General features: G+C 38.5%; 1 protein-coding gene across 4 annotated transcripts in view; it reads left to right on the top strand.

Moving 5' to 3' along the window:
- The first annotated feature begins 4754 nt into the window (after positions 1–4754).
- Positions 4755–20000, top strand: part of LOC125027527 (beta-glucuronidase-like) — an 18441-nt gene continuing 3195 nt past the window's right edge. The window contains exons 1-13 of one of the 4 annotated variants that reach the window (XM_047616635.1): positions 4755–4824; positions 10271–10489; positions 12991–13079; positions 13571–13664; positions 14066–14241; positions 14969–15111; positions 15282–15490; positions 15706–15849; positions 15995–16167; positions 16333–16476; positions 17127–17211; positions 19469–19645; positions 19998–20000. The exon at positions 19998–20000 is cut by the window's right edge and continues 136 nt beyond it. In XM_047616635.1, coding sequence (XP_047472591.1) covers positions 10280–10489; positions 12991–13079; positions 13571–13664; positions 14066–14241; positions 14969–15111; positions 15282–15490; positions 15706–15849; positions 15995–16167; positions 16333–16476; positions 17127–17211; positions 19469–19645; positions 19998–20000 — 1647 coding nt within the window. In that variant the 5' untranslated portion in view covers positions 4755–4824; positions 10271–10279. Of the gene's footprint in view, positions 4825–8209; positions 8357–9680; positions 9819–10270; positions 10490–12990; positions 13080–13570; positions 13665–14065; positions 14242–14968; positions 15112–15281; positions 15491–15705; positions 15850–15994; positions 16168–16332; positions 16477–17126; positions 17212–18075; positions 18161–19468; positions 19646–19997 lie in introns of those variants that run through there. The other 3 variants (XM_047616621.1, XM_047616613.1, XM_047616630.1) reach the window with 3 other exon arrangements.

Below are 20000 nucleotides of genomic sequence, written 5' to 3'. Positions count from 1 at the left end.
ACTCCAGACGTCAACACAACACCACATGATAATCCAAACGAATATAATACTTCTATCAAATACATTACAACAGAAACGCCAACTCTAGCTACGAAATTAATACCTAATTTCCATCACAATAAGACAGAGCAGTATATGCAGAAGCCCGAAACAACTAAGCAAGGCGACCTGTCGGAAAATGAAGTCCTTACAACTGGTTATGAGGATTACTATGAATACATTGACGGCGAATTGGTCCTCAGCCCTTCCAAGTTCATGCGTCGGGGTGGGCCGTTTAGCCCTTCCGAGAACAAGGATGATTTTAGTGACGAAAATATAGCAACTGATGGTGTCAAGGCAGATTTGTCAGAGATTAAAGATCCCTCTGACGAAAACGGAAAGCAGCAGTATTACAAGTGGGCCATGAATTACACAGCTTCGCAGGTATATCCTCTTGGCGTGACTCCCGTTAATCCCCAGGTTATGGAAGCGTTAAAAGGCATGGAAAAGGGAGATCTGCAGACGCTAGGCTTGGCGGAGAAACTCGAGATGATCCCAGTGCTGGAGGGAACTTCTGGGAACACTCGGATGGAAATTCCAATGCTTGAGCAACTTCCGACACAAGTCTTGAACCATCTCTTTGCCATGAATGCTCATGACCTGCAGACCCTCAACTTACTTGATGGCTTACGACAGTTATACCACGCGCAGAATGAATCGAGACCATGGCGGCAAAATAATACCAATGAAGAAGAGGCGAATAAGAGATTATCACCAATCGCTGGCGCCTTGGCTACCAACCACCAGGAGAGACAGCAGCACCGACCTAATTTCAGTGCTGCCAACTTTCGCCAGAGTGATGCTTCTGTGCAGAACATCCCGCCCAACTTTTTCCCGAATCAGCCCACTCCTTCGACGCGCCCGCACCGCCAGCAGCACCCAGCTCCTCCCCCACAGCTCTCTCCCGAACAGCAGCAGATCATCTCTCGCCTTCCCGCGGGCATGCAAGACGTCGTATCTTCTATCGTGATGGCCGTGCAAGCCCCGGCAGCCTCCGCGCCCACCACCCAGACGCCGCCCTACCTCCCGCTCCCGTACCCATACCCATACCCGCCCTACCCTTACTACCCTCCCCCTAACTTCCAACAGCAACAAGTCTCTGCAACTCAGCAGCCGAATACCCACGTTCTTGGCAATGGTGGTGGCCACGCTCAGCAGAGTGAGCATGGTGCCCATTCTCATCACTCTGCGCATGGAACTCATACTGGGCATGGTGCTCATGATAGCCACAGTAATCACGGAGGCCATGACAGTCATACAGGACATGCTGCTCACGACGATCACAATAATCATGAAAATCATGGTAGTCATACTGGTCATGGCGCTCATGGGAATAATAATCATGGTGGACATGGCAGTCACCATGGGCACAATGTTAATAGTATACATGGAAGTCACTCGGGTCATGGCACTACCGCTGGTCAGACCAATGACAGGACCACCGAGGCACATGTAAACAGCAGCAACACCGGTCTCACTCCCCACAGAACCCGGCCTCTTGCAACCTCTACTCCGGGAAGTGGGACGCCACGACCTGCCGTTGTGTCGGAGCCCATTTTCTCCGACACGTCAGGCACGCAGAACGTAGCAGGGGAAACTTCTCCAAACTCTTCCGTCCTCGCGTCCAGAGTGGGGGAGTTGGCCCCGTCTGGAATCCGGGACAACGACAACAGCGGTCATGGCACTGTGGGTCTTCTCTGCCGCAACGAGGGCACGAGTGGCTTCTGTGAAAACCGGCTGAGTGTTGGCGGCGTCCCGAACCGGCCGGATCGAAACCAGGGGCTGCTGCAGCTGAGGCAAGATCCAGCGCAGATGGGAAATGGTAGACCGTCTGGCGGTGGAATCGTGAACTACCGACCGCCACAGCAGAGCAGCATGCAGATGGGCGGGCCTGTCATTAACGTTGTTCTGCCGGAGGTGCAGGAATCACCGCTTTCTGTGGAGGAGGAAGAGATCGGGCCCCTGATCGACGATGCCCCGCCCGAGCCCGCCAGTGACAGCGCCCCTGAGATGATGGACCGCGAGGAGATGAACTCCCTGCTACAGTCGCTCTTCTCGTCCCCTACGCTGCTGCTGCTGGGAATCATCTTCGCCACCAGCGCTGCCTACATGGCCATCGCCATGGAGGAGCAGGCGGCTCAGCAGCGCTTCCAGCAGGCACAACTAGCGGCGGCGTTCGGAGGGCAGCAACAGTTCTTCCAAGGGCGCAGGCGAAGGCAATTGCCGGAGGCGTGGTACCCAAAAAAACCTCGTTTCGAAAAGCAAAACAACAGATGAAATAGATTAAAAACTTAATAAATATCACCCACATCGACAAACCCGACTTCATGACAGTGGGCGTGCAGATGGGTTACCAGGGCCTAACAGGGAATTTGTACCACGAAACTGATACCGTTGGGATTCTCAGCACTGTTGTACATGAAGGCACAGTTCATATCAAGCGTAGTGTGAAGCATGGACACTAGGCCATTGATTTCTCTGAAGCATGTGCATCTGTTCCCCTCTCACACTGAGACATGCAGTTATTCTACTTCGAATGATTTATTACCATGAACCGCCAGACCAAGGGACGTCGGTAAGAGACGAACACAGTGAGGTGGCTGCATCAAGACTTTACATGAGCTTCCTTATATGCCGTCCATGAATTCAGGTATCTCTCATGATGTCATTAAATCAATTGTTAATATTACTTACTATGAAGGATTATAAATTATCAAACTGATTTCATACGGAATGCTCTTTGAATCCATTTGTTCTCTATGCTTCATCTATTTATTGTTTCATATTGTCTCGCCTTTTAAATGTCACCCACATTTATCTTTACATTATCATCAACGTTGGGCATTAGAATAAATTAGATAATTTGTGTCTTATTATTAATTACCTGAAACCGAAGTCTTACCTCCAACGAACATATGAAAAGCAAAATGACAATTGTAATTCCTGTAGTAATGATGATTATACTGGTGACAAAGGCAATGAATATGATAATAACTATTTTAATGATAATAGTGATACAAATGATCACGATGATGATAGAAATAAAACAATAAGTATAACAACAATAATGAAAATGTCGATGATACTACAGGCCACTAGTATAATAAAAATAAAACGATATAGTTATAGAAATAACACAAATCATAATAATGATAGTGATATATTCCAAAGAGTGCAAATGATAATTCTAAGAGAGTGAGAGAGAGAGAGAGAGAGAGAGAGAGAGAGAGAGAGAGAGAGAGAGAGAGAGAGAGAGAGAGAGAGAGAGAGAGAGAGAGAGAGAGAGAGAGAGAGACAGTTTTACCATCTCCCAAGAAGACAGCAAAATTCTGATAAAATAATATTTAAATATATAATCAAGCTTACCCCATGTCACTGACCACAGAAGTTTGATGGTCTTGTCCTGGCAAAAGCTTAATAGATACAAGCAGTAATGTCGTTAAATAGTTAAGATTGGATAATATAAATGATAAGGAAAACCGAAATAAAAACGCATATACATTTTGAGAAAGCAACCAAACAAATCTAGTAGCTTAAAAATTGAGAAAAAAGATAATAAGAATATGAAAAAATAAGGATGAAAATAAATAACTAATTGGAATTGATTTCCAGGGTCGTTAACAGAAACGGGATCATTATAGAAAATGGACGTATAGAAAATATATAAAATGGAGCCATAGAAACGAGACATAATGACTGGCTGTGTGAGGCTGTCGTTGTGGACATTTTCGTAAATTGTCGATAAATATGAGGCCGCTGTAGATAAACCATTATTGTTTACTACTCTATTTGTTATGCTCTATAAGATGGCAGTGTCCATTTTCCTCTATCTCGGTTCATCGCTCTCGGTAACATTAACCTATTTGTCACTTCTAACTATGATCAATATTGCGACATTTCAATATTTCACCCGTTCATAAGGCATCCGCTAAGCCCTCGTGTTGTTCGAGTGGTGATGACTAAGCCTTCGAGTGTCTACGTCTTGTTAATTTGACTTCGAAGGAGGTGGGCGTGTCGATGGCCATGGTGTCCTTTGGTCATAAGGAAGTCGTGTCAGGTATTTTCGTTGTAATCTATCTGCTATTTTTTTGTTTTAGTTTTACACAGCCACCCTGCTTTCAGATATGAACGCTATAATGTCCGTGAATTTCTTGTTATTTTCTAGTCGCTATATGATGTAAATGTATGTACTGGTAATGTTTACGAAGATAGAGTCCATATTACTCCAGCCATTCCCATGAAACCCACAAACGTCGCCTCATGAACCAAAAGCTCCTCTCTCTATGTAATGACCAGATATATGTTATATATCGGTTTATTTACGAAAAGACAAAGCTTCAGAGAGTTTACGAAAACTACTCGAGTTATCCCTTTATATCATAACATCCCATTTTCTATACCAGAAGGAGTCGGAGCGCATTTTTTATTTAAGCAAATCAACTTGTGTTTGATTACACCAACAAAGTATAATGCCCGATGTATAAAGTATTTTCATGAAAGAAAGTTAATAATTATAACCTTATATTCTATAAGTTTTTTTTTATGGAACACAACTAAAACCATTACGCATTTACTATTTACCTGTCTCAGTATTTGTAACTGTAATTCACCGAACAAAGATAGACAATGATACTAAAATAATTACACATTCATTAAATGTAATTTTTGCCACAATTAATATCATGTCAAATATTTTAAACTCGTATTCACCCGATGGGAGACGTGGACACGATACGTGAAAGTCAAAGACAAGTTCCATGAAGGAAGACGTTTGGAACAGAGAACGTAAGGCTCGCTGTTTATAAATGAGTATAAGACTCATTTTGTCGAATGTTACGTTTTACTGTAGAAGCATAGGGCTTCTCATTGTTCAGGCAGCGAACATAAGATTCGCTGGCCATTTAGTGAGTATAAGACTCACGAAACGAGGAACCAGTAGGAGGGTTCGGAAATCATAATTTTCGATGAGTCGGAATAATTACCCTATGATTTGGTATTGTTGTAATACTGAAATTGTTTATATTAAGTGTTATGTGTTTATTAGTTATGAGCATCATTTCTATGTAACCCTATGTTTATTCTTTGATGTAAGTGGAACTAATTAATTTGTATATTTTCTTATATGTTATTTCTTTGTAATTTCAGTATTCAGCTTTTAAACATTTAGACAAACAAAAGGATCTTTACCTGAATTCCGAAACTTTCCAACCCAGTCATCCTACGTTCCAAACACTCTTTATTATATTTGGGCGACGCAGATGAAGAATTTCATGTATTAACCCATTCGCCCCGGATTTATGTTCTGTCCTCTGTAGTTTTTGGTGAATTTTGTTACATACAAATGGCTCCACATGTGCTCAGCCGGCAAGGAGTCTATCAGTAGGTCCTAGTGACCGAGAGAATGAGATGTGATGTGAGAAAATGCAACGAAGACGAGAGAATGTGAGAAAATGTGAAGAAATGTGAGAAAGAACGAGATCTTACGTGAGATTGTGAGAGATAAGAGAGAGAGAGAGAGAGAGAGAGAGAGAGAGAGAGAGAGAGAGAGAGAGAGAGAGAGAGAGAGAGAGAGAGAGAGAGAGAGAGAGAGAGAGAGTGAGGGGAGGAAAGGTAGAGGAAGAGAGATGGAGAGGAAGGAGGAGGGAAAGGTAGACGAAGAGAGAGGTTGAGGAAGAGGAAGAGAAAGGAAGAGAAAAGAAGAGAGAGAGAGGGAGAGAGGAAGAGAGAGATAGAGAGAAATGCACCAACAAATGAAACAGAATAAGGTAAGTGAATGCGACATTGAAAAGAAACAAAACTGGAGAGAATAAAACAAGAGAAGAGAGAAAGCATGAAAGAAATGAGAGAATGTGAGAAAATACGAAAAGTTAGAGGAACATAAGAATGTAAATGAGAGAATAAAAGAGAATGGGAGAATATGCGAGGCATCATGCGTGAAACCAAGAAAGATACAGCGTAAGGAAAAGATAACATTCTAGCAGAGTTCAATGATATCTTATCTGTGCTGACCGATACCAGTTGTGAGGTGCACTGAGAGAGAGAAAGAGGGAGAGGGAGAGGGGGAGGGAGAGGGAGAGGGAGTGGGAGAGGGAGTGGGAGAGGGAGTGAGAGAGGGAGTGGGAGATGGAGTGGGAGAGGGAGAAGAAGGAGAAGAAGGAGAAGAAGGACAAGAAGGAGAAGAAGGAGGAGGAGGAGAAGGAGAAGGAGAAGGAGAAGGAGAAGGAGAAGGAGAAGGAGAGGGAGAGGGAGAGGGAGAGAGAGAGAGAGAGAGAGAGAGAGAGAGAGAGAGAGAGAGAGAGAGAGAGAGAGAGAGAGAAATAGATAGATAGATAGATAGAGAGAGGGAAAGAGAAAGAGGGAGCGAGCGAGCGAGCGAGCGAGTAAGATTTTGTAATATCAATATTCCTTGATATCAGAATGAATGATACCTTACTATAATAGATATTGATATAGAGACGGAATGGGAGTTAGAACAGCAGGCTACTTCCATCTTATAGCAACTTACCCTTGTAATTATGGATAACCTAAACCTCTATAGTTAGGCCAGCGGAAAAAAAGCTAGCATAGTAAATAATTTACATCTAGTTTTATATAATTTTGAATTTAAATTATTTATATACTTAATTAAAACATAGGAAATAACATGGTAAATAGTAAATAGATACTCACATACGCCAGTCGCCTCGGTTAACATGATCGTATGACAAAGGGCCATGTTAGCGAGGGAGAAGGGAGAAGGGAGGGTGGGAGGGAGGGAGGGTAGGAGAGGGAGAGAAAGGGGGAGAAGGGGCAAGGAAGAGGGAGATGGGGAGGGTGGGAATGAGATGGGGAGGATGGAAAGGGAGATAGGGAGGGGGTGAGAGAGAGTGGGAGGGACGGAGAAGGCGAGAGAGGGGGAAGAAGGAGGGAATGAGGGAGGGAGAGACAGTAAGAGACAGAAAAACAAACAGAGACAGGCAAACACAAACACAAACGCAAAACAAAAACAAACAGTCATTGTAAACACAAAGGCCGAATTAGAGACAGAAAGAGAGGTGTGTGTGGGGGGGGGGGGGGCGGAGGAACCATAGGAGGAATAGAGGAAGAGGAACAAGGGCGGAGAAAGAGACGAATAGGAGGAATGGGAAGGACAGAAGGATGAGGATGAGAATGATGATAAAGATGATGATGATGATGATGATGATGATGATGATGATGATGATGAGGAGGAGGAGGAGGAGGAGGAGGAGGAGGAGGAGGAGAAAGAGGGAGAGGAGGAGGAGGAGAAAGAGGAAGAGGAGGAAGAGGAGAAAGAGGAGGAGGAGGAGGAGGAGGAGGAGGAAGAGGAGGAGGAGGAGGAGAAAGAGAAAGAGGAGGAGGAGGAGGAGAAAGAGAAAGAGGATATGAAAGAGAAAGAGGAGGATAAAGAGAGAGAGGAGGAGAACGAGAAAGAGGAGGATAAAGAGAAAGAGGAGGAGAAAGAGAAAGAGGAGGAGAAAGAGAAAGAGAAAGAGAAAGAGAAAGAGGAGGAGAAAGGGAAAGAGAAAGAGGAGAAAGAGAAAGAGCAAGAGAAAGAGAAAGAGGAGGAGAAAGAGAAAGAGGAGGAGAACGAGAAAGAGGAGAAGAAAGAGAAAGAGGAGGAGAAAGAGAAAGAGAAAGGGGAGGAGAAAGAGAAAGAGGAGAAAGAGAAAGAGCAAGAGAAAGAGAAAGAAAAAGAGAAAGAAAGAGAAGGAGAAAGAGAAAGAGGAGGATAAAGAGAGAGAGGAGGAGAACGAGAAAGAGGAGGATAAAGAGAAAGAGGAGGAGAAAGAGAAAGAGGAGGAGAAAGAGAAAGAGGAGGAGAACGAGAAAGAGGAGGGTAAAGAGAAAGAGGAGGATAAAAAGAAAGAGGAGGAGAAAGAGAAAGAGGAGGAGAAAGAGAAAGAGAAAGAAAAAGAGAAAGAGAAAGAGAAAGAGAAAGAGAAAGATAATGAGAATGAGAATGAGAATGAGAATGAGAATGAGAATGAGAATGAGAATGAGAATGAGAATGAGAAAGAGAAAGAGAAAGAGAAAGAGAAAGAAAGAAAGAAAAAGAGAAAGAGGAGGATAAAGAGAAAGAGGAGGAGAAAGAGAAAGAAAAAGAGAAAGAGAAAGAGGAAGAGAAAGAGAAAGAGACAAAGGAGGAGGAGGAGCCAACCAGCGTTTCCGATCCCAAATTCAAGTGCCATCACGCAGTCTCCCACACGGCGGCGAAGGGGCAGCAAGTGACACTTTAAGCCATTTTGCCTTTGCCTTTGAGGAGAGAAAGAGGAGGTGGAGGCGAGGAAGAAATAGGGCGTCTTAAGGTGTCTGTTAGGTGGGTATTTTTGTGCGTTATTTTTGTTACGTTTTTGTGCGTTTTTGTTATTGGTATTGTGATTGTGATGTTATTGTTATTGTTATTGTTTTTGTTTTTGTTAGTTTTGTTATTAGTTATTGTTATGGTTATTGTTATTGTTATTTTTGTTATTAGTTATTGTTATTGATATTGCGGATATTGTTTTTGTTATTGTTTTGTTATTGTTATTGTTGTTATTGTTATTGTTATTGTTATTTTTGTTATTAGTTATTAGTTATTGTTATTGATACTGCTGATATTGTTTTTGTTATTAATATTATTGCTGTTGTTATTGTTTTTACTATTGTTATTGTTGTTATTTATTATAATTATATTGTTAATAGTTATTTGTAAAGTTTAGTACAATAAACTCATTAGCAGTTTTGAGTTTATTTGATTAACAGAGTTTTCTTCTCCTTTATAATAATGTAATAGATTGAGATTATAATTGATAAGGAATAAAACTATCCAGTGATTTCTTTACAGGAGTTGGAATGATTTTTATCTAAAATTAAAATGTGGGTCTAACAGTATAATTAATATATGGGTTTGATGTATATATGCAAATTAGCTGGTACTGATATGCCAATACATATTTTGTATATATGTAGTTATATATTCAGAATGACTAAAAATAAGACACTTTTCATTTTGCAAGCTGATATTATTAAAATTATGCAGCATGTGAGAAAAAGAGATAGAATGTTTAATCTGCGAATAGTAAATGTCCATACTGTACTCTGCCGCCACTCTGCCCTAAGGTCTAACAAATCGAAGCAGATGCGGCTGAATCGACTAATGCCTTAGCCTCTGGTTATCGTCTCTGAATCCGCCATTTCAAGCTCGTTATGTCGCCTGAGGGTAGAAGAGTTTCGTTGGCCTTTACCAGAGCCTGTAGTGCCACATCAGGCCTCGTATTCTACCCTGAGGAAGGCTGGTTTCTAATGAGGGAGAATTGGATTGAAAGCCTCAGGTTGATATTAGTCATTTTTGCTGACTTTTATTTCATAATTATCCACTTATTCAAGGCTGTGGAAAATTGTAGAGCTCTTGGGGATATCACGTCGAGGTGATTATAATGATTACAGGTTTCTTGTGAGAGCATAGGGTCAATTCATTGAAGGCACCCTTGCCCCTCGTCTCTCAGATCGTACTAACTCTTACTGCTATCTCCAAGTTTGGTGCCTTGGCAACTACCAGCAAGCCGCCAACTTGCTCAGAACCAACCCATCTTCTTCCTTGCCAGATTAGACCTTAGAGGAGGTTGGTGATGGCCACAGCGGTCACTGGGCCCTGTAAGGCTAGTGGACGGGAAATTTGGATTTGTATAGAACACGGCCAAGGTGATTAGGAGAGAAAAAGACTACTGAAGGCCGTTGCAGGTTGATTCGTGGCAAAGTTGTAGGAAAAAGGTTGAGGCTGAATAGCGTCATAAGGCAAGGTATGCAGTTTATGTGCTTGGATTGAGGTTTTGTCAGTTTCACATGATTAAATTTTGATTAGAATGTCATGTTAAAAGGTATTCAAAACTCGTATTTGAAATGCAGCAGGTATGTCTTTTGTGCTGTGAATCTTTCAGTTTCATGTACACCTTACCTAGGTTTGTTTGTTTAAAATACTTGTAAAATATAAGTGTCAAGGTATATGTATCGTTGGCTGAATCACTAAGATTTTACCACAGTATGAATCCACTATATTTATGCCACAAAAAAAGCATCAAAATCTGATTAACAGAAAAACTATTGTATGGAGTATTTCCCTCTGTATGTAGAAATGCATGCCATATAAAAGAATTTAATATGTGAATACCTATGCTAACTGATTTGCAGTCTTTTATTACCAAGTATTTAATCTTGTATCGGGAGTCTTTCTTACTAAACGCATCTTTTCCAGGTTAAATTCATGATGGAAGGGTGGTGCCTGCTCCTGGCCGCAGTGGCCCTTCTAACAGGGACGCTAGCTGAGGACTCAAAATGGGGAGGCCTTTACCCTCGGGAATCGGGCAGTAGGGAGGTAAAGTCACTGGACGGCCTCTGGAACTTCCGCCTGGCCCCTCTCCACGACCCGTTACAGGGCTTTCGAGAGGAGTGGTTTTTGAAACCTCTCAGTAAGGTGAGCTCATGTTCATCCCTTTGGTTGGTTTGGGGATCATTTTCTCAAGCCTATAAATAATGTTTTATATTCATAAGCAGGCCTTACATGACTGTATATAGTAAGTGCCCAGAATAGGACCGAATATTTTGGCAAGATAAAGCTTGAGCTTTTCCATATTTAACAAAAAGTTGCCAAGGAGGCCTATAAATCTCTTATTTTACTTTAATGTACAGTCTGAAGCATAAATACCACAACTATCTGTTTTGCCCGTTAACCCAAACTCTCCAGGAAAATTTTATGTTCACCATAGTAATGTTTTGTAAAATGTCTCTGCACTTAGATGGCTCTGCAAGTACTTATCCACAAAGGAATTAAGTAGTAGAACTTTTGACCTCACCTGATTCACCTTTCTTTAAGTTTATGGATTTTTAATTTTTTTATACTAATGTTGTTAATGTTGTTGCTGTTATTTATATTATAAACATTGTAATTGTTATAGTTATTGGCATTAATAGCAGAAATATTAGATACCTGAAAATATTCTCGAAAATCAAGGAAAAGGGTAAACAGGTGAGGCAGGTAGTACTCATGATTGGCTCATTGGTAACTTAATACTTATGGAGCCATCTATGTGTTAAAACAATTAATAAATGAAACTCACAGTGGGCGCTGGGATGTACATGCCATCCCCAGAGGCTTCAAGTTAATTTGTTATACCTATCAAAGCATTAGCATGTTCAACTATGGACTGCATTTGGCTGCTTGGTAAACTTAGAAGTATGAAGTTCTCATTCAGATAATGTTTTGAAATACTATTGCATTTCATGAAAAAGCAATCATGTTAAGTTGATATTTGGTATTGCATTTTACGAGTAACCAGTAATCTGAAACGTGTATATAGATGGCTTGTTGAAATGACCGACACTCTACGGTATATGTTACACTGTCTCTTATTACACTCTCATATGGTAGTTTTATGTGAAAGTATATTGTTAGGTTTTGTGTGTGGCTGAAACTAGTGTGACTTGTAATTGAGCATGTTCCATATCTTTATTACATAATCTACGTGCATTGGTAATAAGAGAATGACTGAAATACACTCAGCCTGTAACTAAGCACCAGTAAACAGGAAATGGAGGACTGGCAACTTCTGTCATGGGTAACATATCTGCCGTCTGGGCATGATTGTTGGAAATGTATGTGGACTGGCTCTACCATATTTTTCACCAGAATTAAGGGAGAGATTTGTGTGTTTGTATGTGGTGGGGGTTTGTTGGCCTTTGCTAAAGGAGGCCTCAGGGTCAAATCATGTACCCTCTTAATTGTGAGGAGTGATTATGTTTTAAAAATATAGAACATCAACCATGTTTTGGAAAATTATATAATATCTATTTTTTTTCTGTCATGTACCTGTGTTACATTACATGCATAAAAGAGAAATGGAAAAAAGGGAGAATATTTATGAAATTGAAACTGCTTAAAAAAAAAAAAAAAATTATCCAGGAGAATTAACTCTTTGTTATATATATGAGTGTCTTCTCAACCTTGAATTCACATTTCTAATTTGTATTGATGTTAAAGATGAGGATCACATTCACATTTTTGCTCTTCAGTGCAGTGGACAGTGGAATTACATTGTAAGAACAACCTCCCTAATTGAGAACTGCTTCTGACTTAGTTTCCTGAGAATTGCAGTTTATTCTGGAATTAACTCCTGCCCAGCCCTGCACTCCAACCCTCTTGCAGTACCTGTTTGGTCCTTTTAATGGTGCCTTTTCAGCCTGTTCAGTGTACCCCCTTGACCCCTTACAGTAGTGCCCTCTTGTCTATTCCAATGATGCTTCTTTGGTCCTTCCAATGGAGCCCCTTCTTATATGTCAGAAGATGCCATGGAAGACAAAGTCTGATGATGCATGGTTGTATGATTGCTAGTTCTTTCAAACTTTCAAAGGGTTAGCAGAAGTTTTTGAAAGAAAGTAAAAATTTATTTCCATTTCATCTCTAAATTTTGCTGGCATATTATATAAAATTGCTATTTATCTTTTATTACTTCTGCTTATATGAAAAATACTGGCATGATTGTTTGGGAATTTTTTTTTTGTAAGTTCACAGAAATTTGGAAGAAGTATCAGTGATTGACTCTGTAGATGCTGAAGTCTTTCTGCATGAACACAGTATAATTGAAGGAAGAAATGACATTGGTTATGATCCTGTAAAACAATATATCCAGGGGGAATGTTCCTCTCACAGATTTTTATAACAGTATAGTAGTACTGTTAAACACTGTATATGCTATTGTTATAAATTAAAGAATTAAGCAGATAAACAGGATAACAACATTATATTAAACAAACTAGCTTATTTTAAAAATCTTCTTTACTATCATTCTTATTTTTCCCTTTTTTTACCATTACTGATTGTAACTAATGACAGAGGACAGTGATTTTAGAAATTCTGTTACTGTTAGAGGGGATTCAAGGAAATATATGTTATAAGTAATGTTTTTTTCACTATTTTAGACTGGCTCGGTGATATCAATGGCAGTTCCAAGTAGCTACAATGACGTAACTCAAGACAAAGCTCTTCGCGACCATATTGGATGGGCATGGTGAGTTTAGTGGGGTTTATTTTGTATGACATTAACTGAGCTGAGATAATGCCACTAGAACTTTGAAATTGCTTATTTATCTAGCATTTTCTCAGATTTTTTTTTTATAGATATTGTTTTGTAATGAATTAATGTGTTTTATCATTTTTACACACAAATGGCTATACAAGTACTTTAGGTACCAAGGAGTTAACTATTGTGCCCACCTAACCTTATCTATTTGACCAAGTCCTTGAGTTTTTGTGAAATATTTTTGAATTTCTATTACTTTGTCACCTTCTTGAGATTTGTGTTATTGTTGTTATTATTGTCAATGGCATTATTATTATAATTATAGTAATAATAATGACAATGGTAATAATAATGATTATGGTAATGATAATGTTAATGATAATGATAACATAATGGTGTTAATGATAATGATAACATAATGATAACAATTTTTAATATCATTATTATTATAATGAAGCTACTTAACTATCTTCTGTTAGGTATGATCGCACTTTTTATGTGCCTGTAAGATGGCAAGCTGACAAGCAGAGGGTTGTTCTTCGTCTTGGGTCTGCCCATTATAATTCAATCATTGTAAGTATTACCCGGCCTGTAGTATGAGTGTTTGTTCTGAATTAGGTTGCTATTAATCATGAAGGAAAATTAGCTGAATGTAATATTGGGTACATTAATTCTCCAAATGTGAAAACAGGATATTAATTCAGTAAATGCTAGTATAGGGTATGTTAATTCATATGTGTATGTAGAGCCCCCAGACATGCAGACATAGAAGTGATCACAAAAACACACACAAATATTCATGCAACATAAGTACATTTATATAGGAGAGTTTGCTTTTCAATACCTATTTTATGTATTGTAACATTCAATGTTACTGATAAAACTTTTTTCCTTTGAATATCTTTTCTTAGATTTATAGTATTATTCAAATTGCATTGAAAGTATCTCTCATAGAAAGTGACTCTATTTTTCAGTACATCAATGGTGTAGCTGTGACGTCCCATGAAGGAGGACATCTCCCGATAATGGCTGAGATATCAAGTGGCCTTAGATTCGGAAAGGAGAACCTCGTCACCATAGCCATCAATAACACTTTAACGCCCAGCACTTTACCTCAGGGAAAGATCGTCTACCACAATGACCCTACTAAGTAAGATCTGTAATTTTATGGCTGCCTTTAATTATAATCATGAAATAGTGACTCACAGTCTTAAAACTGGGCTCAGACTTGTACGTGGTCTACTAGAACTAGGAACAACAGTTAGATTTTGTTTTTGTGTCTGTTCAACTTTCTGTCAATTTTCCTTTTGTCTCTGTTCTATTTTCTTTCATTTTTTTTTTTCTCTGTTCAGTTTTCTTACATGATTTGCATGGGATTTTTCATGTCTGCAATTAAGCAGTGCATTTTCCAATAAGTTGCTATAAATGCTTGTCAAACTAAAATTTTCCCATAAATTACATAAATATGGAACAAAGTGAAGAAATACATCATCACAAGTATCTGGATATAAAGGGTTAAAAGATATTCAAGTATAACCTTAATTTTTAATGGGAAAGCCTTTCCAGGTTTAACAAAATGTTAATTTACTTTTATAAAACCTTTAGCCAGGACTGTTATAGTGTATTTAATGTATCCCAGTCAAGGGTAAATACACCCCTGGGGGTAAATTTCTGTACTCAAGAAAAAAAGAAAAGAAAAAAAAAAGCTCTGGTCACCTATAACATTTATGTCATATTTTCTTATATTTGTTTAGCTTTGACATGTAGGACAAATAGGAATAATTTTAGGAGAAAAGAATTTCTGTGATATAACTAATAAAGATAGAATTAACTCTTTATATATGGATTGATTTTACTATTTATATTCTGATTTACAGGTATCCTCCAGGCTACTTTGAGCAGAAGTTAGACTTTGACTTTTTCAACTATGCAGGTCTTCATCGGCCAGTTTACCTTTACACAACACCACAAACATACATTGATGATATAGTGATTAACACTGATATTGATGGGTCTGCAGGTTTGTAGTAATTACCACATTGTTAAAAGTCTCCCAATTTGAAAAAAAGTTCAATTCTGTGTTCAAAATTATTTTGATATATATTTTTTCCCTTTCATGATAGTTTGAACAGATAACTGAATAATGACAAAAGGGATGTTTCCAAGAGTTAACCAGTAACTGTCTTTCAGGTATCATTAATTACAAGATATTTGCGGCCACCTCAGGGATTGGCCCCCAGACTGAAGATGGTGTGGGCTGTTCTGTTAAGCTCCTGAGTAAGGAGGGAGATCACATCACTAGTGCCATGGGGTGTGTTGGCACTATTAAGATCAGCAATGCCAGTCTTTGGTGGCCATATCTCATGCATAGTAACCCTGGCTATATGTATACATTGATGGTATGTCTATTTTGACTTTTATTGATACAATGCTCTGTAGGTTTATGGTACTATCTTTCCAGTAATCTTATATACCATGTGTATATGTACATGTGTGTTTACGCATTTGTATGTAATGATATTCAAGTATGTATACAGTATGTAAGCAGGCAAACAAATGGCTGGATAAGTTCTATAAAATTGGAATCACTCTTTTTGTTCTTCCATTTCTTCAGGTAGCAGTTTCAGATGCATCTGGAGTGCTGGATCTCTATCCTCAGAAAGTTGGCATTCGCACTCTTGGATGGAACTCCACAACGCTGACCATCAACAATCAGCCTCTGTATTTACGTGGCTGTGGACGGCATGAAGATGCTGATGTAAGTGGGTTATAGATGAGGGATGGGGTTGAGTAAGAGCTAAAAATCTTGTAATTTTATGGATTTTTTTTTTTTGTGTTGTTTATAATGAAATTAAGTAATGACATATTGTCTTCAAGATTTGTCTGTCCCTTGTATTCCAAAGATCCGGGGCAAAGGTGTTGACTACGCATTGATCGTGAAGGACTTCAGCCTCCTCAAGTGGCTGGGTGCAAACAGCTTCCGCACGTCTCACTACCCCTATGCAGAGGAGATCATGGACATGGCAGATCAGGAGGGAATCATGATTGTGGATGAGAGTCCTGCGATTGGTCTCAAGTATGTTCTTTTGATATTCTGGGATCTTGTTTTTATTCTTTGTGATTTGAGTTAATTGATCAGTATTGGCTTTGGTTCAGAAATCAGATTTTCCTTTTATAACCCTATGGAGTAAGGCAAAGTATAACTTAATAGTAGAATGGCTCAATTTTCTTTTTCCACCAGTGGTTTTGGTGAGGAGTTGATGAAACGCCACATTGCAGTCATGCAGGAATTTGTCCGCCGTGACAAGAATCGCCCGAGTGTCATCATGTGGAGTGTCGGCAATGAGCCAAGATCCTATGAGCCCGCTGCAAAGGAGTATTTCAGGTAGGAAGGATTCTGCTTAACTTTTTTATATGAAGGGATATTTATAGTGTCTCATCATATGATAAATTTTTTAAAAAATTATTTTACTTATTTTAGAATGCATTTAGAGTAGTAAGTTTTACTAGCCTTAACTAATACATCTAGAAGAGTATTTAGTTTTAAAGCTTTGATAAGCATGTGCTGCCAGCTACCTGTTACTTTAATTTTTTTCTTTCTTAAATCAATACTGACAGGTGTTTCCTGCACTATACCGAGCCATGTAATGGTCGCTACACACAATCAGCTAATGTATAGTTATTCTTGTTGGCAGTGGGTTAACTTTCATGAATGTTTTTTGCCAGTAACCACTCTGTGTAACATTTAGGAGAGCTACTAAAATCAAAAGTTATATTGATGTTCAGACCTACCTAATTTTGAACTTATTTCTTCCACAGTGATCAACTGGTAAAGATAAATTTAATTGGTATCCATTGAAGAGTTAGTCTCAAAATTTTCTTTTGAAATGTTAAAATACCGAGACCTCAGTACATTAAAATGATTGGCAGTTATCAAAGGAATATGTCAAGTTGTAACTTAATTTAACCTAATTTAGCTTCCTAATTCAACTTTAAAACCTCAGAATGAAATGAGATTTACACACTTCTTTCCAGTGCTGTGGTTAATGCTACAAAAGAAGCTGACCCAACACGCTCTGTCACTTGTGTCCTGGCAGTTGACAAAAACACAGATTTAGCTGTATGTAAAGACTCAATAATGTTATTGCCTTTCCTAAATGATTTGAGAGGATATGCATGTATGATATTAGTTGCGCTGTATAGTTAACTGATTATTGCTGTGTGTCTGTCTCTGAAGAACTTCAAGTTTGGTGATTTTTGTGTGTTGCATTAGGTGAAATAGGATATCTCAAAGACAGGGCCTAATGAGGTGAAAAATGAATCATTCCTGATTGGCATTTTGCCCGTCCAAAATCAAAGTACCCAGTCACACACAAGAAAAGTATATTTGCAATACAGGATTTTATAAGATCTTATCTCTTATATAAAACACACAGTAGTAGGAGATGCTGTCTGTGGTGCAGATTAGTCAGGACCAGTGACATGTGTGCTCATTGAAGGTGTACTTTACTGTACGTTAAGTGTGACATTGATCAACTTTTTGTCATACTGAATATGTACTGATGTCACTATCAAAATGATTAAAGGGGTACTTTGCTCACTTAATGAGTAGGATTTTTTTTTTTTTTAGAATGCAAATGATGATTTTTTAATTATGTGAATGTTACTTTGTCTGCTGTGAAGTAATTGTGTTTCTAAATCATGTGTGGTACCAACGAAACTCAGACTGACAGATACCGATCCCTTTCCAGTGAGAATGATAAAGCAGATGTAATAACTAGGACTAAGAATATAATAAGATACTTTTTGATATAGCATTTTAATTTAGCACGAGTTATCTGTACTCAAGGAAGAAATGCATTATTCTAGAAGGGAAATAACTTGATCAGATTGAAGATAAGTCTCATGCAAATGTCATCGAGTGTAGATATTTTCATGTTATGTCTTTCAAAAAGTATATAGTCTGATTTTGTTTATTCTGCAGCCATGTTGTGAATGCCACCAAAGCAGTTGATGCTTCCCGTCCAGTTACATGTGTTCTCAATTATCCTAAAAACGAGGAACATGCTGTATGTTCTTTTATGTATATTTCCTCACTTGGCTAGCAGCATGGAAGTGGTGCATGTGCATGGCATATTTTTTGGCAGATTTTGCGTTTTTATTATGATAATCTCTGATAAAGCTTATATTATCTAGGTTTTGTTATGTCTTATGTGTATAACAACTCTAAATTATTTTGTATCATATATTTCATTTTTATTAATGGTTGACATTATCATTTAGTTTTAAATTTCTTTGAAAAACTTTCAAAATGTAAAATTTGTTTTTCTTTGTGTAAGTTTAGACCAATTTTGTTTTGACCAGAAAATGCAATGTGCTTTAACCAGGTTTCCAGGAGCTTTGAGCCCAGCCCTGCAACTTGACTCAGCCATGGTCCCTAAACTACCTGTAGCTGCCTACCCGTTTTGAAGCCAGCTAAGCTGGCTGGCTTCAAAACAGTTTTACTGCTTTTATAAATGTAACACTATGTGACAAACTTCCAAGATCTGGCTCCTTGAATTCTTCAGGTAGTCAGTTCACTTAAGCCTATTTAAAAGGTGAAAATATCTGACTATAGCCTGGCTCCAGATGTAGCCAGTGGAAGTGTGGCTGCAGTAAAGCAGACCTTAGATTCCTTTGCCTAGATTCAAACGTCTTTTCACAGGCAGTAAATCTGTAGTCCATGAATGTCTCAGAAATTTGTCCATTATTACTTTGCTGTTATAACATGAGTAAAAAACATTTTAGAGCCAGCCTAGGTACCTAGGGGAATGCAGTTGGTGTAGCCAAAATGTAACAGCTGGACAGTCACAGGTGGCTTTGGGACTGGGACTGAGTCTGGCTCAAGACATCTCAGACATTCAACCCTGGGTCCTTCTTGCTCTTTTTCTGCTTCCTGCATTCCATTTCCCTTTAGCACTTTGACACCGAATCTTTAAATGACTGTGTATGTGTTTGACTTGGTATATTTTATTTATAATATTTGAAAGTTGTAGTATATTTAATGTTTTTATAGATTGTTGTATTTGATTGTAATCCATGTCATTAATATTTTGATTTGTATATCTCTTGATATGAATTACCTCTACTGCCTGCAAAATGTAATGCTATAAATCTTGCTGTAAATTGTCTCTGTTTGTGGAGAAAGTGTCTGTTAGTAGAATGTGTGACACACTGTATTTCTAGCTTTGCTTAAATGTTTCTTTACAAGTGATTGTACTTTTTGTTTATTTGAAAATATACAAGATAACTTTTTGAAATAAACCTGTTCCACAAAAGTGTGTTGAAATATATAAGAAAATGAAACATATCTCTGATTCTTGAATTGCCCTTTCCAGGGAAGCAGCCTAGATGTGATTTTGGTAAATCGCTACTATTCCTGGTACAGTGACACAGGCCACCTAGAACTGATTTATAATCAGACTGTGAATGAGTTCATGGAGTGGCATCTCCTCCACAACAAACCTGTTATGATCTCAGAGTATGGAGCCGGGTCCATTGCTGGTTTCCACATGGTAACTATATAACTGTTGAACACTGGACTTTGTTATACTCATCCCCTGTGGACATCTGGTTGATTCTTTTCATGCTTATGATTAAACTTAAAATACAAAGGTGATAGTGGATGCAGAGTTTTCATGGCAGTATCAAATATATAATAATTGTACTTGGGACTAATATTGCATGTTTAATTATAACCATTTCAGCTTTTGGAATGTTGAAATGAATTCTTGTAATAAAACAACAGAAAAAAACATTTTTAACACATAGATGATACTGCAAACAAAGGTTTATTCACATAAAATAACCTATATTTTCTTGTTTTGTCATCACAATTTGATTTACTTTTTTTTTCTTATATTTAAGGAC

The sequence above is a fragment of the Penaeus chinensis genome, chromosome 1 (assembly GCF_019202785.1).
Source record: "Penaeus chinensis breed Huanghai No. 1 chromosome 1, ASM1920278v2, whole genome shotgun sequence".
Taxonomy (NCBI): Eukaryota; Metazoa; Arthropoda; class Malacostraca; order Decapoda; family Penaeidae; genus Penaeus; species Penaeus chinensis.
Note: the sequence above shows the minus strand (reverse complement) of the source record. Positions and strands in the feature narration are given on the sequence as shown.